The 20,829-nt window shown below is 50.8% G+C and overlaps 6 protein-coding genes and 1 non-coding gene across 7 annotated transcripts; 3 read left to right on the top strand and 4 right to left on the bottom strand.

Moving 5' to 3' along the window:
• Positions 1 to 2,925: 2,925 nt before the first annotated feature.
• On the top strand, positions 2,926 to 5,420 carry M431DRAFT_74664 (hypothetical protein; the record flags this gene model as incomplete). The annotated part of the gene is made up of 2 exons (XM_024922250.1): positions 2,926 to 3,099; positions 3,174 to 5,420. 2 exons carry the CDS (start codon positions 2,926 to 2,928, stop codon positions 5,418 to 5,420), a joined length of 2,421 nt encoding a protein of 806 aa, XP_024778359.1.
• An 845-nt stretch (positions 5,421 to 6,265) lies between these two features.
• Positions 6,266 to 7,898, bottom strand: M431DRAFT_13177 (hypothetical protein). The gene is made up of 2 exons (XM_024912473.1): positions 7,357 to 7,898; positions 6,266 to 7,250 (listed from the first exon to the last, which is right to left on the bottom strand). Exons 1-2 carry the CDS (start codon positions 7,613 to 7,615, stop codon positions 6,613 to 6,615), a joined length of 897 nt encoding a protein of 298 aa, XP_024778358.1. The 5' UTR covers positions 7,616 to 7,898; the 3' UTR covers positions 6,266 to 6,612.
• Positions 7,899 to 8,536: 638 nt separating this feature from the next.
• M431DRAFT_74541 (hypothetical protein) lies at positions 8,537 to 9,623 on the top strand (the record flags this gene model as incomplete). Its single annotated transcript, XM_024922237.1, has 2 exons — positions 8,537 to 8,944; positions 9,003 to 9,623. 2 exons carry the CDS (start codon positions 8,537 to 8,539, stop codon positions 9,621 to 9,623), a joined length of 1,029 nt encoding a protein of 342 aa, XP_024778357.1.
• A 503-nt stretch (positions 9,624 to 10,126) lies between these two features.
• Positions 10,127 to 10,235, top strand: M431DRAFT_t44. Its single transcript has one exon. It is a non-coding gene; the product is annotated as a tRNA-Ala (tRNA).
• A 266-nt stretch (positions 10,236 to 10,501) lies between these two features.
• On the bottom strand, positions 10,502 to 12,758 carry M431DRAFT_13175 (hypothetical protein). The gene is made up of 2 exons (XM_024912472.1): positions 12,442 to 12,758; positions 10,502 to 12,374 (listed from the first exon to the last, which is right to left on the bottom strand). Exons 1-2 carry the CDS (start codon positions 12,633 to 12,635, stop codon positions 10,889 to 10,891), a joined length of 1,680 nt encoding a protein of 559 aa, XP_024778356.1. The 5' UTR covers positions 12,636 to 12,758; the 3' UTR covers positions 10,502 to 10,888.
• Positions 12,759 to 15,011: 2,253 nt separating this feature from the next.
• M431DRAFT_477862 (hypothetical protein) lies at positions 15,012 to 15,827 on the bottom strand (the record flags this gene model as incomplete). Its single annotated transcript, XM_024915618.1, has 1 exon — positions 15,012 to 15,827. The coding sequence occupies one exon, from the start codon at positions 15,825 to 15,827 to the stop codon at positions 15,012 to 15,014; it is 816 nt and encodes a 271-aa protein (XP_024778355.1).
• Positions 15,828 to 16,814: 987 nt separating this feature from the next.
• M431DRAFT_1403 (hypothetical protein) lies at positions 16,815 to 17,489 on the bottom strand (the record flags this gene model as incomplete). The annotated part of the gene is made up of 2 exons (XM_024912608.1): positions 16,815 to 17,202; positions 17,323 to 17,489. The coding sequence occupies 2 exons, from the start codon at positions 17,487 to 17,489 to the stop codon at positions 16,815 to 16,817; spliced, it is 555 nt and encodes a 184-aa protein (XP_024778354.1).
• Positions 17,490 to 20,829: the final 3,340 nt, after the last annotated feature.

The following is a 20,829-nucleotide window of genomic DNA, read 5'->3' as shown; positions in this document are numbered from 1 at the left end:
CCCATTTCTGTGTCTCCCACAGGCTCTGTCTGGTCTCTCTCTTTGTCTCTTTCAAGGTTCTTTTTTTTTCCCTCATCAATCTTGCTGCTTATCGCCAATTGGAGCCTCTGCTTCTGTTTTCCCGCCGTATACGATGTGGGGTAGCGGCTGGGAGGCTGGCTCGATTCCGAGAGAAAAGATCGGCTCCCTTTGTCCTGGTGTCACGTCGCATCTCGCTGCTTGACCGAGGTCGCTAGTCTATCTAGCATCCCAGCGACGTTGTCGTGATACCCGTCTGCCCTATCACGGCCGGCGGTGGCTTGCAGGGTTTGGGGGATAGCTTGCTTCTGATAGAGCCCAGCTGCTAGAGAACTAGGTCGTCGGCCGGCCGTGATCAAGGTTGCGCAAGCTCCAGATCCTCATTATGCGCGAGCGGCGCCGCACATGGAAGCTATTGTGTAAGATTCGGCCTATCGAGATTGACCGCCGTGCGGCCGAGCAGCATCTTAACCATTATCATCATCTGTGCTTCGTTCAGTCGTCATTGTGCTAGCATTGGGAAGCCGACAGCCGAGACTTGCCTGCTCAGCATCGCGAATTCACGTCACCGCAACAAGGGTGAGCAAGCAGAGGCAAGCATAGACGGACCCTTCCCTACAGATCGAAGCAGACCGAAGCAGACCGAACAAGGCCTCGACTGGTTCAACAGCTTGTGTTCTGGTACTGATGCCCGTGCTGGTCTGGTATGCTCCAATGCTGCCATGTCTCAAACCTGCGCCTCCCGTTGCCGCCACATCAGTCCCGTGTGATGAGATTAGCCAAAGTCATTATGAGCCGGACCGTCCCACTAGCTCGCCCGAGGTCATCACAGAGCCAACAATGTGATGTGATGATCGCGGGCTGGGGATTTTCTATCTCTCGCCCGTTCATCACCTAACACTTATTCTTCAATTGCCCAAAGAGGCAAGCATGCAAGCGTTAATGATTATCAGAGTAGCGCCCAGAGAAGCCGTGGCCGGTTGGTGGCCGACTGTGGGGTCTATCACAATGACAGAACCAACACATATGCACTCTTGCCGTTCGCACTTACACGGGAGATCAAGACGCCAAAGACATGCAGAAGTGGGAACGGTCAACGGTCAAAGGATTCTCGGCCTCGAGCGTGACCGTTTACAAACATGGCAGCTGAGACAGTCTCAAGCCACCGGCCGGCCGATTTACGCCTAGAAGGCTAGCCGGCCTCACCGACTACTGCACGAAAGAGTACTTTGTTGATCGGAGGCTGGAGAAGGGAAAAAAAAAATAATCTTGGGCTCCAAGACGGGTCCCAAGATGGAGCCGTTTGGTTTTTTTTTTTCACCCTTCTATTCTCGCTTGGCCTGCGAGGGAAAGATTTCGTTGAGTCACGAGGCCACAATGACGGCATCTGATATTCCACCGCCAGTTTACGGAGTGGCTTTTGTGAGGTCCTTGCCTTGCCCTTGCTTGATTTGCAGTTGATGGGGCTTCGTGATGCTGACGGAGGAGACGCTCGGGTCGGTGTTTACATGTGTTGAGTGACAGAGTGTCACCTTTGATGTGTTGGGTCACCGAGATTTGGATTTGCAAGGTTACGGAGCACTTACACTTTTAAGCAAGTGATGTCGTAGCAGACATTCAACCACCTGCGAGACGGGGCGGGGATGCATGAGTGCAGGGCCAGGACGGAAGCAAGATGGACGAAGCCTTTTCGGCCCCCTTGCCTCCCTTCTCTCGTCTGTCTTGAGTGCTTCTGTTTCTCGCAGCAACTGGAAGCCCGCTTCCCATGCTCCGTGCATACAGGCACAGAGAGACTGCACTGAGATCCTTGCTTGTGCATGAATGATCCGTCATTGTCGACAAGGACCGAACTCTCTGCATCCTAGTCGGCTGCTAGAGTCTAGAGATCACGGCGCCTAAGCGCCGGCTATATTTGGACGAGCACCAGCGACAACGGTCTTGATCATTACAGCAAATCACAAAGCTCGACAACCCTGTACATGCTCCACAGATGGGACCAGTGCGGCAGCCTCCATGGGCGGCCAAGACGATTGACTGGCTGGAAGAAACGACACCATCTGCCAGTGTTTGACTGACGGTCCAATTGATCCCGTCGTCTTCGCGCCGCCCTCACGGCAGAAGACCAGCCTCAGGCGCCAATAGGAACCAGTTCTTTGACTCTAGCACCGCGCCCAGTTGTGTCACCTTGTTCTCGTACGGGCCTGTGCTGTGCTTGTCGTTCTTTCGGCCTGTGGGACTGCTATTCTTGTCCCCCGCAACGACTCTGCAAGCCGGATCGGTGTGCTCATCACATCGCATTACAGACTAGCTCTGGTGCTGACTACCGGGACTGAGTCCCCTTGCTCAAACGCGCAGCTGTAGGCGTATGCGTATTTTTGCCCGCACGAACTCGACGGGTGGTCCCTGAGATGCGACCTTCGGCCCTCACGAAGAATACTTATCAACCGCTAGCCGCCCACTGAGACGCAGAATTCTCCTCCCCCTTTGCGACCTCTGTCTCGTTTTGGTGACGTCTACTCCGTATCGAGCTGTTAATTTCCTCCTTGGTCTTGCATTTCTTTTTTACTACCGTAACTCTGAAGACCTACATTGTTACATTGTTCAGCTGTTTCCGTGTCTTTAGGGAAGTTGCCGGCAACGGCTGCTGATCTTTGTTCTACCTCTTCCCAAGCTATCCCGAAGCACCTCGAAGCTACCCTCACCACTTCCATGTATTAAACAGGCCACCTTACAGAAAAGAGAAGAAAAGGACGAAAGCAAAAGATTAAGCAAAAAGAGTATATACATCTAGAAGGATGGTACGTAGCAGGATTGCTTGCACAGATTCCAACCCGGCCGGCCACTAATTGGAAGCTTATCCAGGACTACAACTCCTTCCATGTCGGCGAGAGCCGCACATACCAGGAGATGCGCCAGAAGCCCGCTCCCCAGAACACCTTTTTTAACCTCAAGCAAGAGCCGCAGCAGTTTAGACCGACGTCAGTAGCCACTGAGTTTGTGGACACGGATTGGGATGAAGAAGACGACGAAGATGAAGTGAGCGAGGCGGAAGATAACTCACCCCGAGTGAGTCTGCAATCAGTAGGTGGATTCCTTTTCATCCTGTCCGTATTTTTCGGAAGCGGAAACAAGACGCTAACATCGGGTCCTCGCAGTCCGGGCAGCCAAGTATCACAACCCTCTCTTCGTACGACGAGGTCCCCACCCCTCGTTCAAGTAGAGTGCCGCAGTTCTATCTCGAATACTCTCCGAAGCAGGTTGAAGGCCCTCGCGGCCCACACCTCTTCCAATTCCCTGCCGACCAGTACTCGAGGTACCAAGCAGGTGAGGACGATGCAGTGTTGACACTGTCGCCTATGACTCCGCATGTTCCTCGGGAGGTTGTTTCCCATGCCCGATCATCTCGCTGGAACGGCCCCTTCCAATATACCAATGCAGAGCTCGACCCATCGACGCTAGCATCTTGGACGCCCGAGATGGTGGCACAGTCAATGCTCGATGCCGGTATTGAGCTGGCGATTACGGAGAGGTTCATCGAGAATGACATCAATGGTGCTATCCTGATCACGTTGAAGTTTGAAGACCTGAAGGAGCTAAGCATCTCGTCTTTCGGAATTCGAACAAGAGTATGGCATCAAATCCAGGCCTTGATGGATAGCAGGCCTGCCTCGCCCCAGGCTACGACTCCGATTGAGGATAGACCGAGCCGTGAAGCCAGGAAGGTGATGAAAAAGGACAGCAGTGGCTCGACACGCCGCCATGAGAGCAAGCGCAGAGTCCGCCGGGCTACCGATCCCATTACACCAATGGAATCTGTATCCATCATTGGCATTGAACAAGTCATCCCAAAGCCGCACAACTGTTCAAAGGGCGAGAAGTGCTCAAAGTGGAAGAAGCAGCAGAAGATCATTGAGGAGTTCAAGGCCATGAATCCCCATATCGACATCAACAAGGCTAGTGGGACTGTTCTCGTTTATGGCGATGCAGGCAACCCCGACACAGCCAGGGCCCTGGATCCTAACGAGGCAATTCGGCCGTTTTCCGATTCAGTTCCGTCTGTTGTGGCATCGTCTGACATCCTTGGCCCTGGCGGCCTGCCACCTCTGCAGTATCTTCAGGAAACGACCCTTCGGAACCTGCAGACTCGCGATCCCCAGGATAATGTCCGCCAATTCCTTAACTTTCAGAGGTCCAACCCAAGCAGCAACGAAGTGCCACCCACTCCCCCCTTTGAAGTTACACCGTCTGCACAACCTCACCAAGGCTTGAGACGCCTACCAAAGCTGTCCATTCCAGGAAACTCTCAACCCGCGGCGCGACAGGCACCTCCCCGACCACCTGTATCTCAGCCCGTTCAACAGCAACAGCAGGCGTCGCGCCGCTCCTCTCCCTTGCAGCAGGAGTTTGTACCATATCAGATGGACAAGGCGGATCCATTGTCTCCCGACTTGGAAACCGCAAAGAACCCCTATCGATTCGGGACTCCATTCTCCGAGATGGATGTCCCGATCACGGCCGTGCCTCTTGGACCCGTTGCTCGTGACGTCTCTCAGTCGGTGCCTCCCGATATGAACTACCGGGCTGCTCCTACCGTGGGCCACAACCGGTCCCAGTCGCGAGCTTCTGGTCGCCGCCCGTCTTTCCCTGTTCTTCCCGCCTTGGACGAGAACCGGGCCACTCGCACCTATCAAAGGGCCCCTGAGCCCAGGTCGGCATCTCCTAGAACTCCAGTCCGACCACACCAGCAGCAGCAGCCCCAGCAACAATCCCAACCTACCCAAGCCCCCCCTCGCTTCAATTATCCTTGGTCACCTGTCGACCGCACCACGTATGAGCAGGCCATCCCTCCCATGCCTTCAATGGGCCCGGGTGTCTCCAAGGAGGCACCAGAGGCAGCGCCTGCCAACGGCGTCAGCTTCCAGGGCCCCATGAAGAAGCGCAAGGTGCGTTTGCTTCGTCACGAATGGCAGGACGGCTACTTTACCTTGAAGGGCACCCGCCTGAACATGCACAAGGATGCTCAGCAGGTTGATCGCACGCTCGAGTACGTCGATATTGACGACTACGCTATTGCCTGCTCCAGTCTCGCATCTACTTCCAAGCTTAGCGCAGCTTTCAAGGCGGTCTCTATTTCTCACAACCGTGACAAGAGCGATCCTGTTGGTGCCTTTAGCTTCCAGCTCATTCCTCAAGATAAGAACGGAGCTCGCCTGCGCAAGCGTGACAGCTCTCTCCAGCCCAATGCCTCAGCCGAGGGTGTCAACGGCACTGGCAAGACTCACCATTTTGCTGTCAAGAACCGTGACGAGCGCATTGACTGGATGCGAGAGCTTATGCTGGCCAAGGCGCTGAAGCAGAAGGGCGATGGCTTCGAGATTAGCGTCAACGGTAACATGATTTAAATCATATTTTTCATGAAAGGATATACCATATTCAATCTTTTTTTTTCAATTTGTTTTTCGTTTCTCTGTTTGTTTCTTTTTAGTTTTGATGACTTTCCTTTTGTTTATAACGAAGAATGAATTATGACCATTTCCTTTTCTGTCTTCTCTCTCTCTTCTCAATCTCCTTCAATTCCATTATATCCCCTTCTCTCGCCGAGGCCAAAAGCAGCAAGACTGCATGCACCCACCTCCGCTGTTATTTATACTTCTCCTGAACCCCCTATTCTTCTCTTCATGCAGAAAACAAACCCCCCAAAAGGACAAAAAATTGGCGAGCGAAAGAACAAAGATTTCATAGCGAAAGACGCGCGAATTTGTTTTGTTGTACTTTTTTTGAGAGCTAAGATTGATGATACCTATTATTTATAAGTTAGAAAGTGTCCTTCAAAGGATTATGAGAACGATTTTTTTGGAAAAATATTGTTGTTGGCTTGGGGATTTACTCGACGTGGGGAAGTGTTGGTTTACAGAAAATGATGCAATCAAATATATATATATATATATATATATGAAAATTTACTTGAATATTCTGTGCATAGTTTTGATTGCTTGTGATTGTAGAGCCATATTGTTTGGCTGGATCGTTCGACAATAGATTATATGGGGGTCTCTGCTACCCATGTTTTCTATGAGCCTTGTTGAATTTTACAAACAGTCCTTGACGAACCATATTTCATGTGTTAATCAGATGGATTTGATCTCTTGGACTTAGAATAAACATATAATACACGAAAAGCGAAATCAGACAACGGTGCCACGAATTGTCAAAATGTCAAAAATCAATATTTATTTCAGGGTAGGGCGCCTCTGAAGCCATCACAACAACACACCCTCATGACAACTCAATCTGCCTCTCCAAAAGATACACTTCTACTCATAGTTTTCAGATAGAGCATAATAAGTATATATAGTACCTTTACACTATCTTACATCTCTTCCGACCAGACATCTTGATCCAACAATAACCAACCCCTCGGATCAAGTACGCCCAGCGGACCGGTTTCCCTTTTTTCTTTCTTAGCATGACATATATACGTTAATCTTGGCCCTCTCTTATTCTTTCGTTGCCCAATTCCCCCGTCTTCTTATTCCGTCCGAATTCTCTTTTCTTTTTCATTTGTTCATCTTCCCCTTACTCATCGTTTCCATATCAAGGAGACGTCTCTGACATGTACTCGGGGCGCAGCACGCCAGACCTCTGGTGCACCTTTTCCCAGTCAATCAACTTCCACCAAGCATCAACATAGGCAGCCTTCCCGCCCTTTCCATCCACACCCATGCCCCAGTCCAGCAACCAAGCGTGCTCCCAGGTATTAAGACACAGCAGCGGCTCCAGCTCAATACCTCCCGGAGGCAGATCCCCAACCCTCCTCCTAGCGCCAAGGCTCTGGTTCCTAAGATACGAGCGCGCAGAGCCATCATTGCCAACGGTGTTCATGTCGGTGGACTGCATGCGCCAGTGGGCGCCCGGGTAAGGCGACCCGGCGAGGTAGGTGGGCAGCAGGCGGTAGTCTCCCGGTCCGGCCTTGACGAGCCAGACGAATCCGGGGCCGAACATGGCGGAGGCGGTGACGATGAACTCGAGGCGGAGGGACTCGATGGAGGAGAAGGAGGCCTCGAGCTCGCGGCGCAGCTCGTCGGGCATGGGGGTGCCTTGGGGGGCGATGCCCTGGAAGAAGAAGTGGTTGTTGTGGGCCATGGAGGCGTGGTTGAAGATGGGGGCTTGGCTGGGTTCGCGGGCCGTCATGAGGAGGATGGTCTTGACGTCGTGGGTTTCAAGTTCGGTGCCTGGACAGAAGACATCAGTATCGGTTCAGAGATTAGAGAGAGAGAGGGAGAGAGGGCAGAGAGTTTATATGAAGCAAAGAGTTCAATAACAGGCATTTTTGCTTACCGGCAATCATGGCGTTGAGCTTGTCCACCGTGACGGTCATGTAGTCTGTCCAAGCAAGGGAGAAGCCGCCGGGGCTCATCAGATTGGGCACGCCCTCGGAGAAGTCATGAGGCAGCGCAGGCACCGAGTGCAGGCCTCTTGCGGCGTTGATCTTGTTGAAGCTGGAGTTGGCGCTGAAGCTGGAGCCATTGGCGGCGGATGCGCGCAGGTTCAGGCCCAATGCCTGCCGGGGCATCCGTAGCAGCCGCGTGCGGAACATGGCGGGCTGGGTTGTAGAAGGGCGGAGAGCTGGGAATTGAGTTCTCGAGAGAGGGAGAGATAGAGGGGGATCGTGGTCGTGAGACTGATATCAATTCAGAAGCCTCCAACTTTTTCCCGCTGGTGATCGGATTGCCCCACCAAAAAGAGAGAGAGAGAGAGGTACTTTGCGCTTCGTACCAGACCACTATCAAGCCACAGGACAAGCACAGCCACAAGCCACAGCTGTCAGGTCACTACAAGTCACTGTAATATACGGAAAAAGTGTTGGACCGGCAGTTCAGGGATGGCCTGGGACGGAATGCCGCCGTCAGATCGAGACCGTCATCCCAAACGCCGGCCCATGATTGGCCCGTCCCGCCTTTGTAGCCCCTACCCCGTTTCGCGCCTTGCCCAATACGAGCCGCCCCGGTCCCAGGTACTCTCGGCAGCTTAATAAACCCAACCCGCGCCGAAAATAAGGTAATCAACGACACTCGAGTGATGTAACCAACGAGGCAAAAGCACGGCTGAGCATCTCGTATCGGCCAATCTCGTCGTTTTCCCTTTTTCGAGCTTCCTTGCTTTTTTTTCCCCCTTCACTGGCTGCGGTTTTTCGTTGTGCTGGGCACGCACCCCTCCGAAAAAAGAAAAGAAAAAGGCAACTAAAAGTCTTCTGGGAGGGCTCTCGTGACAATCCCAAATCACTGTCCCGTGCCTAATTTGCAGTTTCGACTGAACGTTTGCTCCGCCACTCAGCCTCGGGCGATATCCGCCAACCTTGTCCTACCCTTTTTTCCCTTTGCAAACCCGCGATATATCTGCCTTTTTCTTCCCTTTTTCTCTTTCATATTCCCTCGACGACGCTCTTCCCAACGGCATGCAGCTCGCTCGTGATGCGGCGATAGGAGTCGACATTCCTACTCCCGCAATCTTCACAGCCATGGCCACTCTCACAACGACGCTGGCCTCGGCCACCGCCACGGCGACATCCTCCCCCTCGGGGCCCTTCCACATCGACTCCTCGCAGGGCGAGTGTCAGCTGCTGGGGCCCTTTGCCCTGCTGGTCCAGGCGGCGCTCGGCGGCCTGGCCATGCTGTCGCTGGTCTACAAGCGCTGGAGGGAGCACCCGCGACGGCCCGTCAAGGTCTGGTTCTTTGACGTCTCGAAGCAGGTCTTTGGGTCGGTGCTGGTGCACATGTCCAACATCTTCATGTCGATGCTCACCAGCGGCCGCTTCTCCATCAAGGTAGAGCCCACCGTGGTCGAGAGGCTGGTGCTGGTGGCCAGAGGCGACGACGACTACGTGCCCAACCCGTGCTCCTTTTATCTCTTGAATCTGGCCATAGATGTAAGCAGTATCGCGAATATGCTCTTGTTTGAATTCGAGCGCTAACTTGTGCAAACAGACTACTGTCGGTATTCCCATCCTCATTGTGCTCTTGCGCGTCTTCAGCGCCCTGGCGAGCTTCACACCGCTCGGCAAGCCTGTCGAGTCCATCAAGTCGGGCTACTACGGCAACCCCCCCAACGCCTGGTGGTGGCTCAAGCAGTCCTTTATATACTTTGCTGGGTTGTTTGGCATGAAGGTCTGCGTCCTCATCATCTTCATCATGATGCCCTGGATCTCGCAGGTCGGCGACTGGGCGCTTGGATGGACAGAGGGCAACGAAAAGCTACAGGTCGCATTCGTCATGATGATCTTCCCCCTCATCATGAACGCTCTCCAGTATTACATCATCGACTCCTTCATCAAGCAAAAGGTGACGGACCACGAGATGCTCCCGTCCGAGGACCATGACGACGACGACGATGACTACGAAAGAAGGCGATCAAGCGCCGATGGCACCAACTCAGATGACCGGAGCGAGAGCCGTGTCAAGATCAACGGACGGTCGCGCAACAACCTTGGCGAAGAATACGATCCCGAAGTGGACGGAGACGCCCCGACGATTATCGGCAGCAGCTCGAATCAGTCTTCCTCTAAGCCACCTAGCGGAGTCTCAGTCGAACTGTTCCCCAAAGAGTAACATCGACTGTTTTTATTGAGACTTACTCTCCTCTTTCACACACAGAGCTACACTTTGTATATAAACACAACGCCATCATTGCTTGGGACTCTTTTTTTTTTTTTTCTGCTGAAAGGGCCTTTTTTGCTCTACTGGCTCATTTTCATACTCTGGCGCAAGAGACTTATGGGGGCGCACTTCTTTTTTTGGGCTGCGATTGATTTTTTTTCTTGTTTTCCTTTTTTTTTCTGTTTTTTGTCCCGTATTTTTGTGACAGTCCTGGCTTGTTTCATGTCAAAGTAGCGGTTTATACAGGATAGAATCCCCTCTGGAGAAATACACGAGCACCACCCACCCAGTGGAGCTTCTTCATTCATTCCTCACGCTGTCCGTCCGTGCATCACATAAAACAAGAGATAGATAGATACTGTTGGTGTTCAAAACGTAGCTGCTATAAAGCACAGACCCCCGTTCCGTTCATGTACGGAGTTTGCGAGCCGAGGCGTCAACGAACAGCTTAAGCTGGGCGGATGGTTTAGTGGTATAATTTTCCCTTAGCATCTGGCTTCCTCCTGAAGGAAGCTCGGTATCCACGCCTGGGAAAGGTCCGGGGTTCGATTCCCCGTTCGTCCATAACAAGCGATGAAGGATTCCTTCTCACAATCTTTTTTTGCCTTTTTTGCCCTTTTTTTTAGTCTATTTCTTGTAGTCTTCTTTTTCCCTTTTATGCGTGCGTGACAGACATGTGACATTGAGCCCTTTCCAAAGCTGGTAGTCCATCAACTAATTCCATCTGGATTGCACCAAGATAGTACAAATCAATGATAGATCCATGTTGGTGAATGCAATTCATCTCACAAATAATAAGCAAAACTCTATAAAAATCCATGTAAATAGCTTCTTCTTCATCATAGTTACGTTAAAAACTCCCGTCCCTTTGCGTCATACATACAAAAGCTCCAAGCCGTGCTCATCATCCATGCCTCCAAAAAGATCAAGGCAAACAATGCCCGTCAAAGAATCGTAAAAAAGAAATCAACCAAGCGAGCATATCCAAAACAATATCGTCATCATGTGAGCAATGATCCAAGCACCGAAACACGAGGGTTTGCCTTGTATAAAAAAGAAAAAGAAAAACACCACTAGACCTCTCTATCTGGCTGCTGATTCGCCTTTTTAAAAAACGCCACGCAAAAATGTCCTCAGAATATATGATACACCAACATACATGTCATGCAGATAGAACGGGATTAAACATGAATATTCGATCATTTGGCAGAAGCTCTCTAGACACCGGTCCAGTTCTGTGGGGACGGGCTGTAGGGCTTGTAGCCTGGGTATCCCTCGTGGTCTTCACGCTCGTGAGATTCGCTGGGGCGGCGATCGTAGTTGGGTCCCTCTCGGGTCTGAGGACGGGAATAGCCCGAGCTAAAGTCGAATCCCCCATTGTTGGCGATGGGAGGAGGAGCGACAGGAGCTTCATTTACGGCCTTCTGCGGCGCCGGAGTATACGTCCTGTAAGGGACCGGCTTGTTCTGCGGGGCGATGCCAAAGTCACTCTGAGGGCCTGGGGACTGTCTTTGGTTCAGGCCGGGACCAGGAGACTTTCGCATATTGGGATCCGCGCCATAGTGGTCTGGTGAGGTGTGTCCATCAAGCTCCTGAGGAGCAATCGGCATATGCGCCGGGCCTGGTGTCATCTGTCGTGGGATGCCGAATCCATTCTGGCTGGAAGTAGGCGATTGGTGAACAGGGCTCATTCTCATGCCTGCGGCAGGAGCTGCATGATCATAAGGTTGATGGGCACCGTATCCATCCGCCACGTGGTTGTCGTAGCCTTGGTCGTGGCCATTGTAGTTTTGTTCGTGCGCGCCATAGTTCTGTCCATGTTCGTTGAACCCTTGGTCATGTCCACCGTAAGCTTGGTCGTGTGCGCCATAGGCCTGGTCATGTCCTCCGTAGGCTTGATTGTGTGCGTTGTAGCCTTGATCGTGAGCACCATAGGTTTGATCGTGAGCACCATAGCCTTGGTCGTGAGCGGCATAACCCTGATCATGAGCACCGTAGCCTTGATCGTGGGCAGCATATCCTTGATTTTGAGCACCGTAGCCTTGGTCATGGGCACCGTAGCCTTGGTCGTGTCCGCCGTATGGGCTAGCGGGCTGGCCATAGTTGTTCATTTGGCCAGGGGAAGTGGTCTGTTGGCGGTTGTACGGGTCATTTCGACCCATGGCCCTCTGTTGTTGCGGGGGTCGTCGCTGCTGCTGTTGCTGCTGAGGTCCTCCGAACCTGGGGCTGTTCATGCCCTGATTCTGTTGAGGGAGAGCCTCTTTCTTGGGCGGCGGCAAATCATCCATCTCGACCTCCTCTTCGAGTACCATCTTCTTGGAGTTGGCGGTTTCCCAGCTTGGCATGGCGGGAAGGGCATCAGCATCATGCTTAGAGACGTCAAACTCGGCGTACTGCGGAGGTCCGTGAGAAGCTTGCGGGACAAAGGCTGGCGCGGGCGCGGGGGCCGGCACATGAGCTGCCATGGGAGCCTCCTGGCGATATCCTCCGTATCCAGATTGCTGGGGATTGTATGGTTCATCGAGATGTTTGTGGGGCTTTCCACCGGGGGTATCGCAGCAGCCACAGCAGTTGCCGCAACACTTGAGACAGTAGCAGCAGCTGCAGCAGCAGGACATGCCCAAGCAGGTGCATCGGACAATGCAGATGACAATGCTGAGAAGGATGAGACCGCCGATAATCATAAGGGCAATAGCAGGCCACCTATTGAGCGATTAGCAATGGCTTTCATGGATGATCCGTCATGGGATGCTGAAGCTGTTCAACTTACTTGCAATAGACGTGAGCCATGCAGCCATCCCAGCTGGAAAAGGCTTGCTTGATTTCCGAGGCTTTGTTCTCACTATCGGAGATAAGGTCTCGTTTTATAACCTGGGCAGCAAGGCTCCTTGCAACAGTGTCCACCACGGTCTCCCACAGCCCGCCACGAAGGCTTCGGACCATGGCAACATCGACCGAAGGCATCGTGTATGTTTCGACTGGCGTCTTTGATGTATATGGTGTGATTGATTCTGGATGTAGTCGAGTATAAATAAGGTTGGTAGTACCTGCAGCTCGAAATGGATGTCGTCTTTGGCGAACGGGTGTCTAAGTCATGCTCCAATTGGCGAGTCTTGGAAGCGAAATTAGCAGCACAAAAGCGGCTCGGTCTTTTCGATATCGGATTTGATGCGTTAATCGATGTGATAATGCAGATGATGTGCTATGTTCTCGCGAGTCGAAATATATATATAAAAAAAAAAAAAAAAAAAAACAGTATGCTCTGAAGTATAGAAAAGAGTCGTAAATCTAAACAGATGGGCGACTTGTAAATTCCACAAACCACCACCGGTGTCGCAGAACTGCAGAATCAAAAGATGTTTCTGGTCAAAAAACAAACAAAGAATGGCGTCGCACGCTGTGTAGTCTGTTACAACAGCGATATGAACGTGAATGTTACCCCTGGCGAAAACTCGCTAGAGGTGTCGTAGCACAGACGTGACACAGTTCCTCTCCGCAAAAGCAAGGATCGTATGAAGGTGGTCCGAAACCGCCGAAAAATGAAGGATTGGCTACAGAGGCCCGCGCGTAAATTGCGAAACTTTGAGGTGAATCTGCAGAGAAGGGCTGTGCAACAAAAAAACGTCGCTCGTCGAGACGGAGAGGCAGTCGTATCCAACAGAAACGCTGACGAAAAAGCTCGGGTCGATTTAGCGCGCGCGCGTTCAGGATGTTGTGCGTCGTTGTGCTAGTAATACCGTCAAGGTGTCGTCGTTTCTTCTTTCAAATCCTCCCTTCCCAGTAACGATGAAATGAGGGGCGGAAACAAGGACAAAAAATCCAGTTCCTAAAAAAAGAATGAACGTGGCCGTTGGTGCAGGGGCCCGAGAAAACAGAAAGAATGAACGAAGCCTGGGAGGAGGCGACGAAGATGTTGGGGGAGAGAGAGTGTGAAAAGGAAGAAAAAGATCCAACAAGAAGGTTTCCAAAAGACAAAAGCGCAGGGGAGAGAGAAAAAAGAAAATTAATCTGGAGGGAGGCCACGGGCATCGTGCCGCATGTCCGGCATGGGAAGGGGCACCTGTCGCTCCAGCCGTTTATCACGCATATGCAATGCAGGGAGCTGGGAACGTGCCTTGCAGGGGAAGGAGCCGCGGAGGTACCGGTACCTGTCAGGCGGGCTGGGGACGTCGGCGATGCCCCGTACTGGATACTTTGGGGCTTCTTACAGTGGAGGTTCAAAGCACTAACTGGAGGCTGTACAGGCTGTACAGGTACAGGTACTCGCACTAAGCAGCCCCAGCACGCTACTGTATCGCTGGCGTCCACTGAAGTCAGGTACCCGACCCGGAAGCTCTCGTAATCTCGACCCGTGCGCCTGTGCCCGAGCTTTCAGCCCGTCTTCTTAGAGGAAAAAAAGCAAGAGTTCCACCAGTCATCACGTAAAATAAGCATCGACAAAAGCAAAAAAAGGGACGCACATCAATCAACGTCATCGCACCAGCATGAATAAAAGAAAAGGACAATGAACCGGGTCACGGATCGTCTCCCCTTGCCTCGTCAAAATCTGGCCTTGCGCCAAGAACGGTAATTGGGACAAGAGGATCCCAATTCGCAATGGGGGCCGCTAGCATCAACGTCGTGGGGATTGACAGTCAAGACCCTCTTTTTTCCTTTCTTTTTTTTCTTTCTTTCCTTTCCTTTTCTGGGTACTGTACCAATTCTTCCGTTGAACATACGAGTAAGAGTACAGTACCATATGCATTCTCCCTCCTTTTGTTCTATGCAAATTGTGATTTGCTTTTTTTCGTTTCATGCTCCTTTGTTTCCTTGCAGCTCACCATTTCTCAGCCTCTTCGCTCCCTGGATTCTCAGCTCTCAGCCTCCAGCCCTTAGCTGTTCACGGCCCGCTGACCCGGGCTATTCTTGGGCACGCACGTCCCATGGCCAGCCTATTAGAATGTGTCAAAAAGGTCTCGAACGGGCTGTAAAAAAGAAAAGAAAGACAACCTGAAAAAAAAAAGCCACAGTCTTCCCCTGCAGCAGTTCCACTATCATAAGAATAGGCTCCCAGTGCCACCAAATACACTGCAATGTGGGTTGGGACATGCAGGTGCCTAACTCTAGTATTAAAATTTGGAATAAGCGTAAAAGATGGGTATTGAGTGCGGTAGAGACATCAGGCCATACTTGAAATCCGTATCCGGGCTTCATTATAAAGAGAGCCTTCGAAGTCTTTCACACGGATAGGTAGTTCCGTGGCGTAATGTGGCTAGTACACTGCGGCTGTCAATCATTTAGCCTCCTCGTCTTCCTTGAAGCTAACTACCTAGGTATGAGATCGTAACAAGTTTTCGCCTCTCAATGAGCATCTGCATCCGCATCTCTAGTAACAGCTTCCAATGGTGTGCCATCTGTTCTAGCAAGATCAATGTCCACCGTACTCTGAGTCTTTCTTTTCGCCACTGTAGCCCACGCCATCGCACACCCCGCCGCCAAAAGAATAAACGTAGTCACACCAGCCATAGTCCCCTGTCCCGGATCCGACGCGGTCGAATCATTAATCTGTTGAATAGTCCACGGATAGCAATCAGACTTGACAATGATGAATATGCCTAAGCCAGTATAGAGCAGCGGTATAACGTAATCAATGTATTTCTGCACGAGCGCTAGAACATGTCTTTGCCTCATGACGAGAGAGGCAGCCAAACACCATACAGCAAGCAAGATGTAATACACGACAACGTATACTGCGATTGCCGCCCTTTCGACTTGCGCAAACAACGGAATGTACGTGCCGATATTGTCACCGCCATTCATTATCGTAATAAGCGCGACTTTCAATATACCCTTCATCAAAGCCGCAGTGCTAATCTCAGTGTGCTCCTCAGACTCTGGGAAGAAAAGGTGACAAAACTTCCATATTCCAAGAAGGATAGGCAGTAGACCAAGAAACCCAATAGGTTTAGGAGGCAGCACAAGCGAAATGCCAAACCCAATCATACTAATAGCAATGATGACGGTAAATCCGATAAATTGTCCGAGGGCTATTCGAAAAGGTGTGATAACCTTACTCGTTGCTGCTTCGGCGTTGAAAGTGACCAAAACGAACAAGTCGTCGATGTTGGTGATGGCAAATGTGGCGCAAGCCTCTCCAACTGTCGCGCCGAACTGCATCGTGCAGCGAGAGATGAATGGGGCCTAATCACGTCCGGATGCTGTCCATCAACGGATGAACTGGCCGTGATCGTTCAATGGTGCTGTTGTTGTCCTCAGGCGAAGCTGATTTAATCAGCAACAAAGGAACCACATAGGGCTCTGAGATGCAACACACGCAGCCATGGTTCCTGGCGTCGACGGAAATTAAGTTTTGCCATGCTCCAAACATAGCGTCTTACGTTGCAAGCTTTATGATGCTGTCTATGCGAAAAGAGATTCAATAGTTCAATACTCACACAGCCAGGCATTTATTTCAGTCTCTACTGTAAATGTCAAGCACAAACTCGTATATAAATACCCGTGAGAAAATAATAAACATGTGCAGTATGCGGCATCTGCAGAGCGTCAAGTCCAAGGACATCTAATCTGATAGGCCTTTGACTGGCACGCAATCCCCGCTGCCGTGCAGCAGAGAGGCCTCCGAGCACTGCCAGTCTTGGCTGCATCATTTTTACATGTAGACACTGTGAGGAGTATCTTGGAGAGCATCACAATTTCGTCTGTTCATCACAGCATTTGGAAGCGTTGTTCGGAGCATGCGTATTAAAACTTGACTATCAGATGCGAATGAAATGTACCAGGCCGAAAGAAATAAAAAGAAAATAAGGAAAAAAAGACATGTACTAGTCTTGGCTCAGGCTCTTCAGCCACTCCAAGAAGTAGTAGTTCAACGCCGTCGCATAAGGCATTCGTCAAGGCACATGCCGTTTCATCAAGGATCATAGCCTCTCTCATCCCATTAAAGCAAAAAAAGCAAAGTTGGATATCAGTCTCCCACCGTCTCCCAGTCCCTACCGAAACGCCGGACTAATCCCATTCCCTGTGTATACCCTTTTTTCTCTTGTGTTTCTTTGTGAATTTTTTTTTTCTTTGTGTGTGTGAAAGAGTCACCTTCGGGCCCTCTTCACTTTGGCTTTCTGGCGTCTGCTCTTGCTTCGCGACGCTTTACTTTCCTGGAGGAGGTCCCGCAGGAGGCTGATAATGACCGTCGGGCTGGTATGAGGTCTGAGGCTGCTGAACACCGTACTGAGGCTGGCCGGTCATGTATCCATCATTGGTATGGAACGTTGTGCCTGTCTGCTGATTGCCCACAGGTGCCTGACCATACGGCGGAGGGCTAGTATATCCGTATCCTTCGCCGTAGGGAGGCTGCTGCTGGGTGTAGCCGCCCTGAGTGTATCCAGACTGGTAATTGTTCATCTCGTAGCCGTTGTTGTTGTTGTTGTGCTTGTTGTTGCCATGGGGCCGACTTCCCTGAGCTGGGGCGCCACCCAACCAGCCGGTGCCGTACACGGGCGTCACACCACGTCTGCGATTGCGTCTTGAAATGCACCTGCGATGACGGCGATTAGTACAAAATATGCGAAAACGGATAGGGGCGAGAAAAAAATAAATTAAGGGAGGAAAAGAGAAAGAGGTAATGATGAAAGGAAACAAAGGGGAATCAACTTACAAGCAACAGAACAAGAGAATCAATGCGAAAACGATGGCGATGCCAGCGAGCACCCATCTGCCCCAAAAGTACCACCCACTCTTGCGCCGACAGCCGATTCCATCAAAGAAGTAGCCATATCCACAGCCGTCATCTCGCGCGAAAAGGTCCACCATTGTCGGGGCCATGTCTGCAGAATGTAGTACTCGTAGGTACTAAAGTAGGAGGAGAGAGAGAGAGGCGATCGCTATTCTTTTCCGATGAGTTGATAGAAAGAAGCCGACGATGGATGATGCGAAAGGAGGAGAAAGAGAGATAAAAACAAGGTTACGTGTATGAGCGGTTAGGTTTTGGGTTTTCGAGGGATGGCAGGAGAGTTTAAAAATTCGTTGGCTTGCGTTGCGTTGCGCGTGTCCTGTCCTTTTTGTCTTACTTTCGGGGCCAAGCTTTTGGTGCGTGGTGCAGCCGCAACAAAGCTGTGACTTGGCTTGTATGACGTTGCGGAATCCCTGTGAATCAGAAGCCCGGCGCCAGTTCCCCTCTTTTATTTTATTTTAGGTTGAGCGAGTAAAGTACAAGTACGAGGTTTGTTGTAAGGTAAGAGTTAAGTGTAAGCAGTGGAGTCTAAAAGGGCGAGAAGGAATAGAAGAAAAAAAGGAAAGAAATCCCGTCGCATTATATACAATGGGCCGAGCGTATTTTATCGCAATGGAAGGCATTGGAATATGGAATTAAAATCCTTGCGCTTGCGTTCGGACTTTTGGATTGCTCCAAGTACCAGCAGCAGTGCCACCGCACCAGCCCGCCACTGGGAGTGATCACATCACTGGGACAAGTAACAAGTTACAGCACTGCCCGCCGCATTGATGCCAGACCCTCTTAGCGTGCTTATTCTGAGGGTGCTTCTGTCGCAGCGTGACGGGTGATGGACAGAGGAGCTGCCAAGGGTCCATGTCTAGAGTATGACAGTATTACACATCAAGTGAGTTACCCGTTGCTGCTCCTTTGTTTGATCATCCATCCATCCAGTCCAGCAAAAGCTGCAAACATACAACCATCGCAAAGTAAGTACCGGTACTCCGTACTGCCCTCGAGAAATGGAAAGCATCTCACACCACCGGCACACCAGCCACAGCGCACAAGCGGCCTGCAAACACGAGCTTGGCTCAAAGAAAAAAGCATCCGATCGTGCAACCCAACTTCAAAACACATATCCACCAACGGCATCCGGCAACAAACGCTCCGACGCTGCCAGATTTTTGACAGCGCACTACTTTCGCCTCGGCACCCGTTAGTGTGTATGTACAGTACTCCGTAGAACCGTTGATAAGGATGAAAGCTGCCAGTTCTTGACATTCTCTCCAACTTATTTTCTTGTCCGACTCCGCGTGGGGTGGCTGTGCAGAACCACTTCTTCTCCATCTCAGCCAATCACCATCAGCGAAAACAGCTCTCCCCAGTGCCCCCCATCCAGCGGGCCAAGGCTCCAGCACTTCGGGTGGCGCTGTTCAAACGCAATCGCATGGAATACCCGCATAGGGAATACGACCAGAATGCTAGTCTACTCTACTGTAAGGGTTCTAGAAAGAAAAGAGCAGAGAGCATGTGCATTCTACTCTACTCTACTCGTACTCTACTGAATCTGACGTCGGAAGCTAAGCCCTGCATGTAATGACAAATATTCGCTGCATCTGCTCTGCCTGGTTCTCCATCTTGATCCGTTTTATCCAGAGCTCCATCAACCAGCATCGGTTGCAAATATACTCCGTAATTCCACTCCATCGCTTCTGGCAGCTTTTTTCGTTTCGCAAACGAGGCTGCTCCATAAAAACCCATCGCCAGCCGGAACCTTAAAGCCTGCGACCGATCAATGGTATGGCTTCGTTGTGATTATATCATCGACCCCGGCTTATGACGCACTCTGATTCCTGGCGTACGTCCTAAGCCATGCCGCCAAGGAGCCCTTCCCGGCCATGCCCGTATCCCTTTGAGTGCGAGAAGGTGCGAGCGAAGTATCTTTTCAGCTGTGACCAATCAAGCAGCCAGATTTTGAGTATTTCTTCCCGATTAATAAGAAAAGTGGACATGAGTACTTAGGCTGCACCTTCTCGCACTCAAAGGGATACGCCAACACGCCTCTGCTCAGCTTTGCTTTGCTGTGCTCAGGTCATTGTCGTCTTTTGGTCTGTTGTGTATACTGTAGAGCTTGAGAGGCTCATCGTTCAAATACGCCTCTTTCCTATTTATCAGGTACTAGCACAATGCCGCCAGGCACAGGAAACGGCGCATTCTATCAAGCCATCAACACCAAGCTGTTTTCGTCTTTGACATAATATATCCATCTACATCATAGCCCAGCCTCCTCTTATCAAATTGAGCAGCACTCAGCCTTCATCATCTGACTGCTATGTTCTGCCTAGCCCGGATCATGCCCTATTCGTATGGTAATTGTTGAAATAGGAATGTGCCGACTCCTGTTTCTGTACAAATCCCAGCTCTGCCAAAGAGAGCACTTTTCCTTTGTCAAAGAATCGAATTAGGAAATCGTAGTCGTCCATTCTTTGACAGGTTCGCCTTGCCTACGTTCCTGTCCTCTGTATTCTTCTTTTCCGATCCGATTTTCAGGCCAAGAGTCACCCCCCGAACTTATTAGAAAACCAAGGGCGTCTTTTGAGGCACACGCTGCCATCGCTGCACATGTTCCAAACCCACCTCGTCTGATGCCGCTGCATCCGTCCGGATTTTTCGGGCTCAAGACTGTCCGATGAATCAATCGACGCGGGGTAGCCCGGGGCTCTGATGGGTTAATAATGCTCAATTCTGCCATTCAAGTAACATTCACGACCTTGCTTGTTGATTCAATGCTAGAGATAGTATGCCGTTGTATTAGTTGTTTTATATCGTACAAGAGCTCCAAATGTGCTCGTTTCGCACGCCAGGTGAGAAATGCCACCAAATAGAGGGTCATTCCGTCATTCTCTCAAGAAAAGAAAGAAATGAATGAAAGAAAACAAAAACAGAAAGAAAGAAAATAAGCATATAGAAACCAATAGTCGGCTTTGCGCGCGATCATGACAGACAGAGACGCCTTTTCTCCCAAGACTCCGTGCTTGATTCCGCTTGTGTAAAGGAGAGTGGCTGCCAGGTAAACCGTCCTTTTGCCGTGTACTCAAAAACCCAAGAATATCATCCAAAAATACCAAAAAAGGAGGGTATAAGAAGTAAAACCCGTCTTCCAAAGTCAACCATATCCCAGTTCGCCACCGGTACAAAATTGACTTGCTTGTTCATCGTTGAGAATAACGTATAATTTTAGGTCGTAGGTCGTAGGTCGTGTTGGTTAAGAAACGTGTATCATTATTTACTTTTGTCGCCTTGTTTTTCGATCAAAAGAGAAAGGGTTTCAAAATGAGTACCATATGGAAACTCAAGGACCCTTCGTTTGGCCGCGCCAGCTTTTACGGTTTGCGCTATGCTATGTGTGCAAACCAAAACGAGGCGAAAAGAAAGCGCCGAAAGCGTAGTATT

This window comes from Trichoderma harzianum (genome assembly GCF_003025095.1).
Source record: "Trichoderma harzianum CBS 226.95 unplaced genomic scaffold M431scaffold_2, whole genome shotgun sequence".
NCBI lineage: Eukaryota > Fungi > Ascomycota > Sordariomycetes > Hypocreales > Hypocreaceae > Trichoderma > Trichoderma harzianum.
The sequence above is the reverse complement of the archived record's forward strand: the minus strand, read 5'-3'. Positions and strand labels throughout refer to the sequence as shown.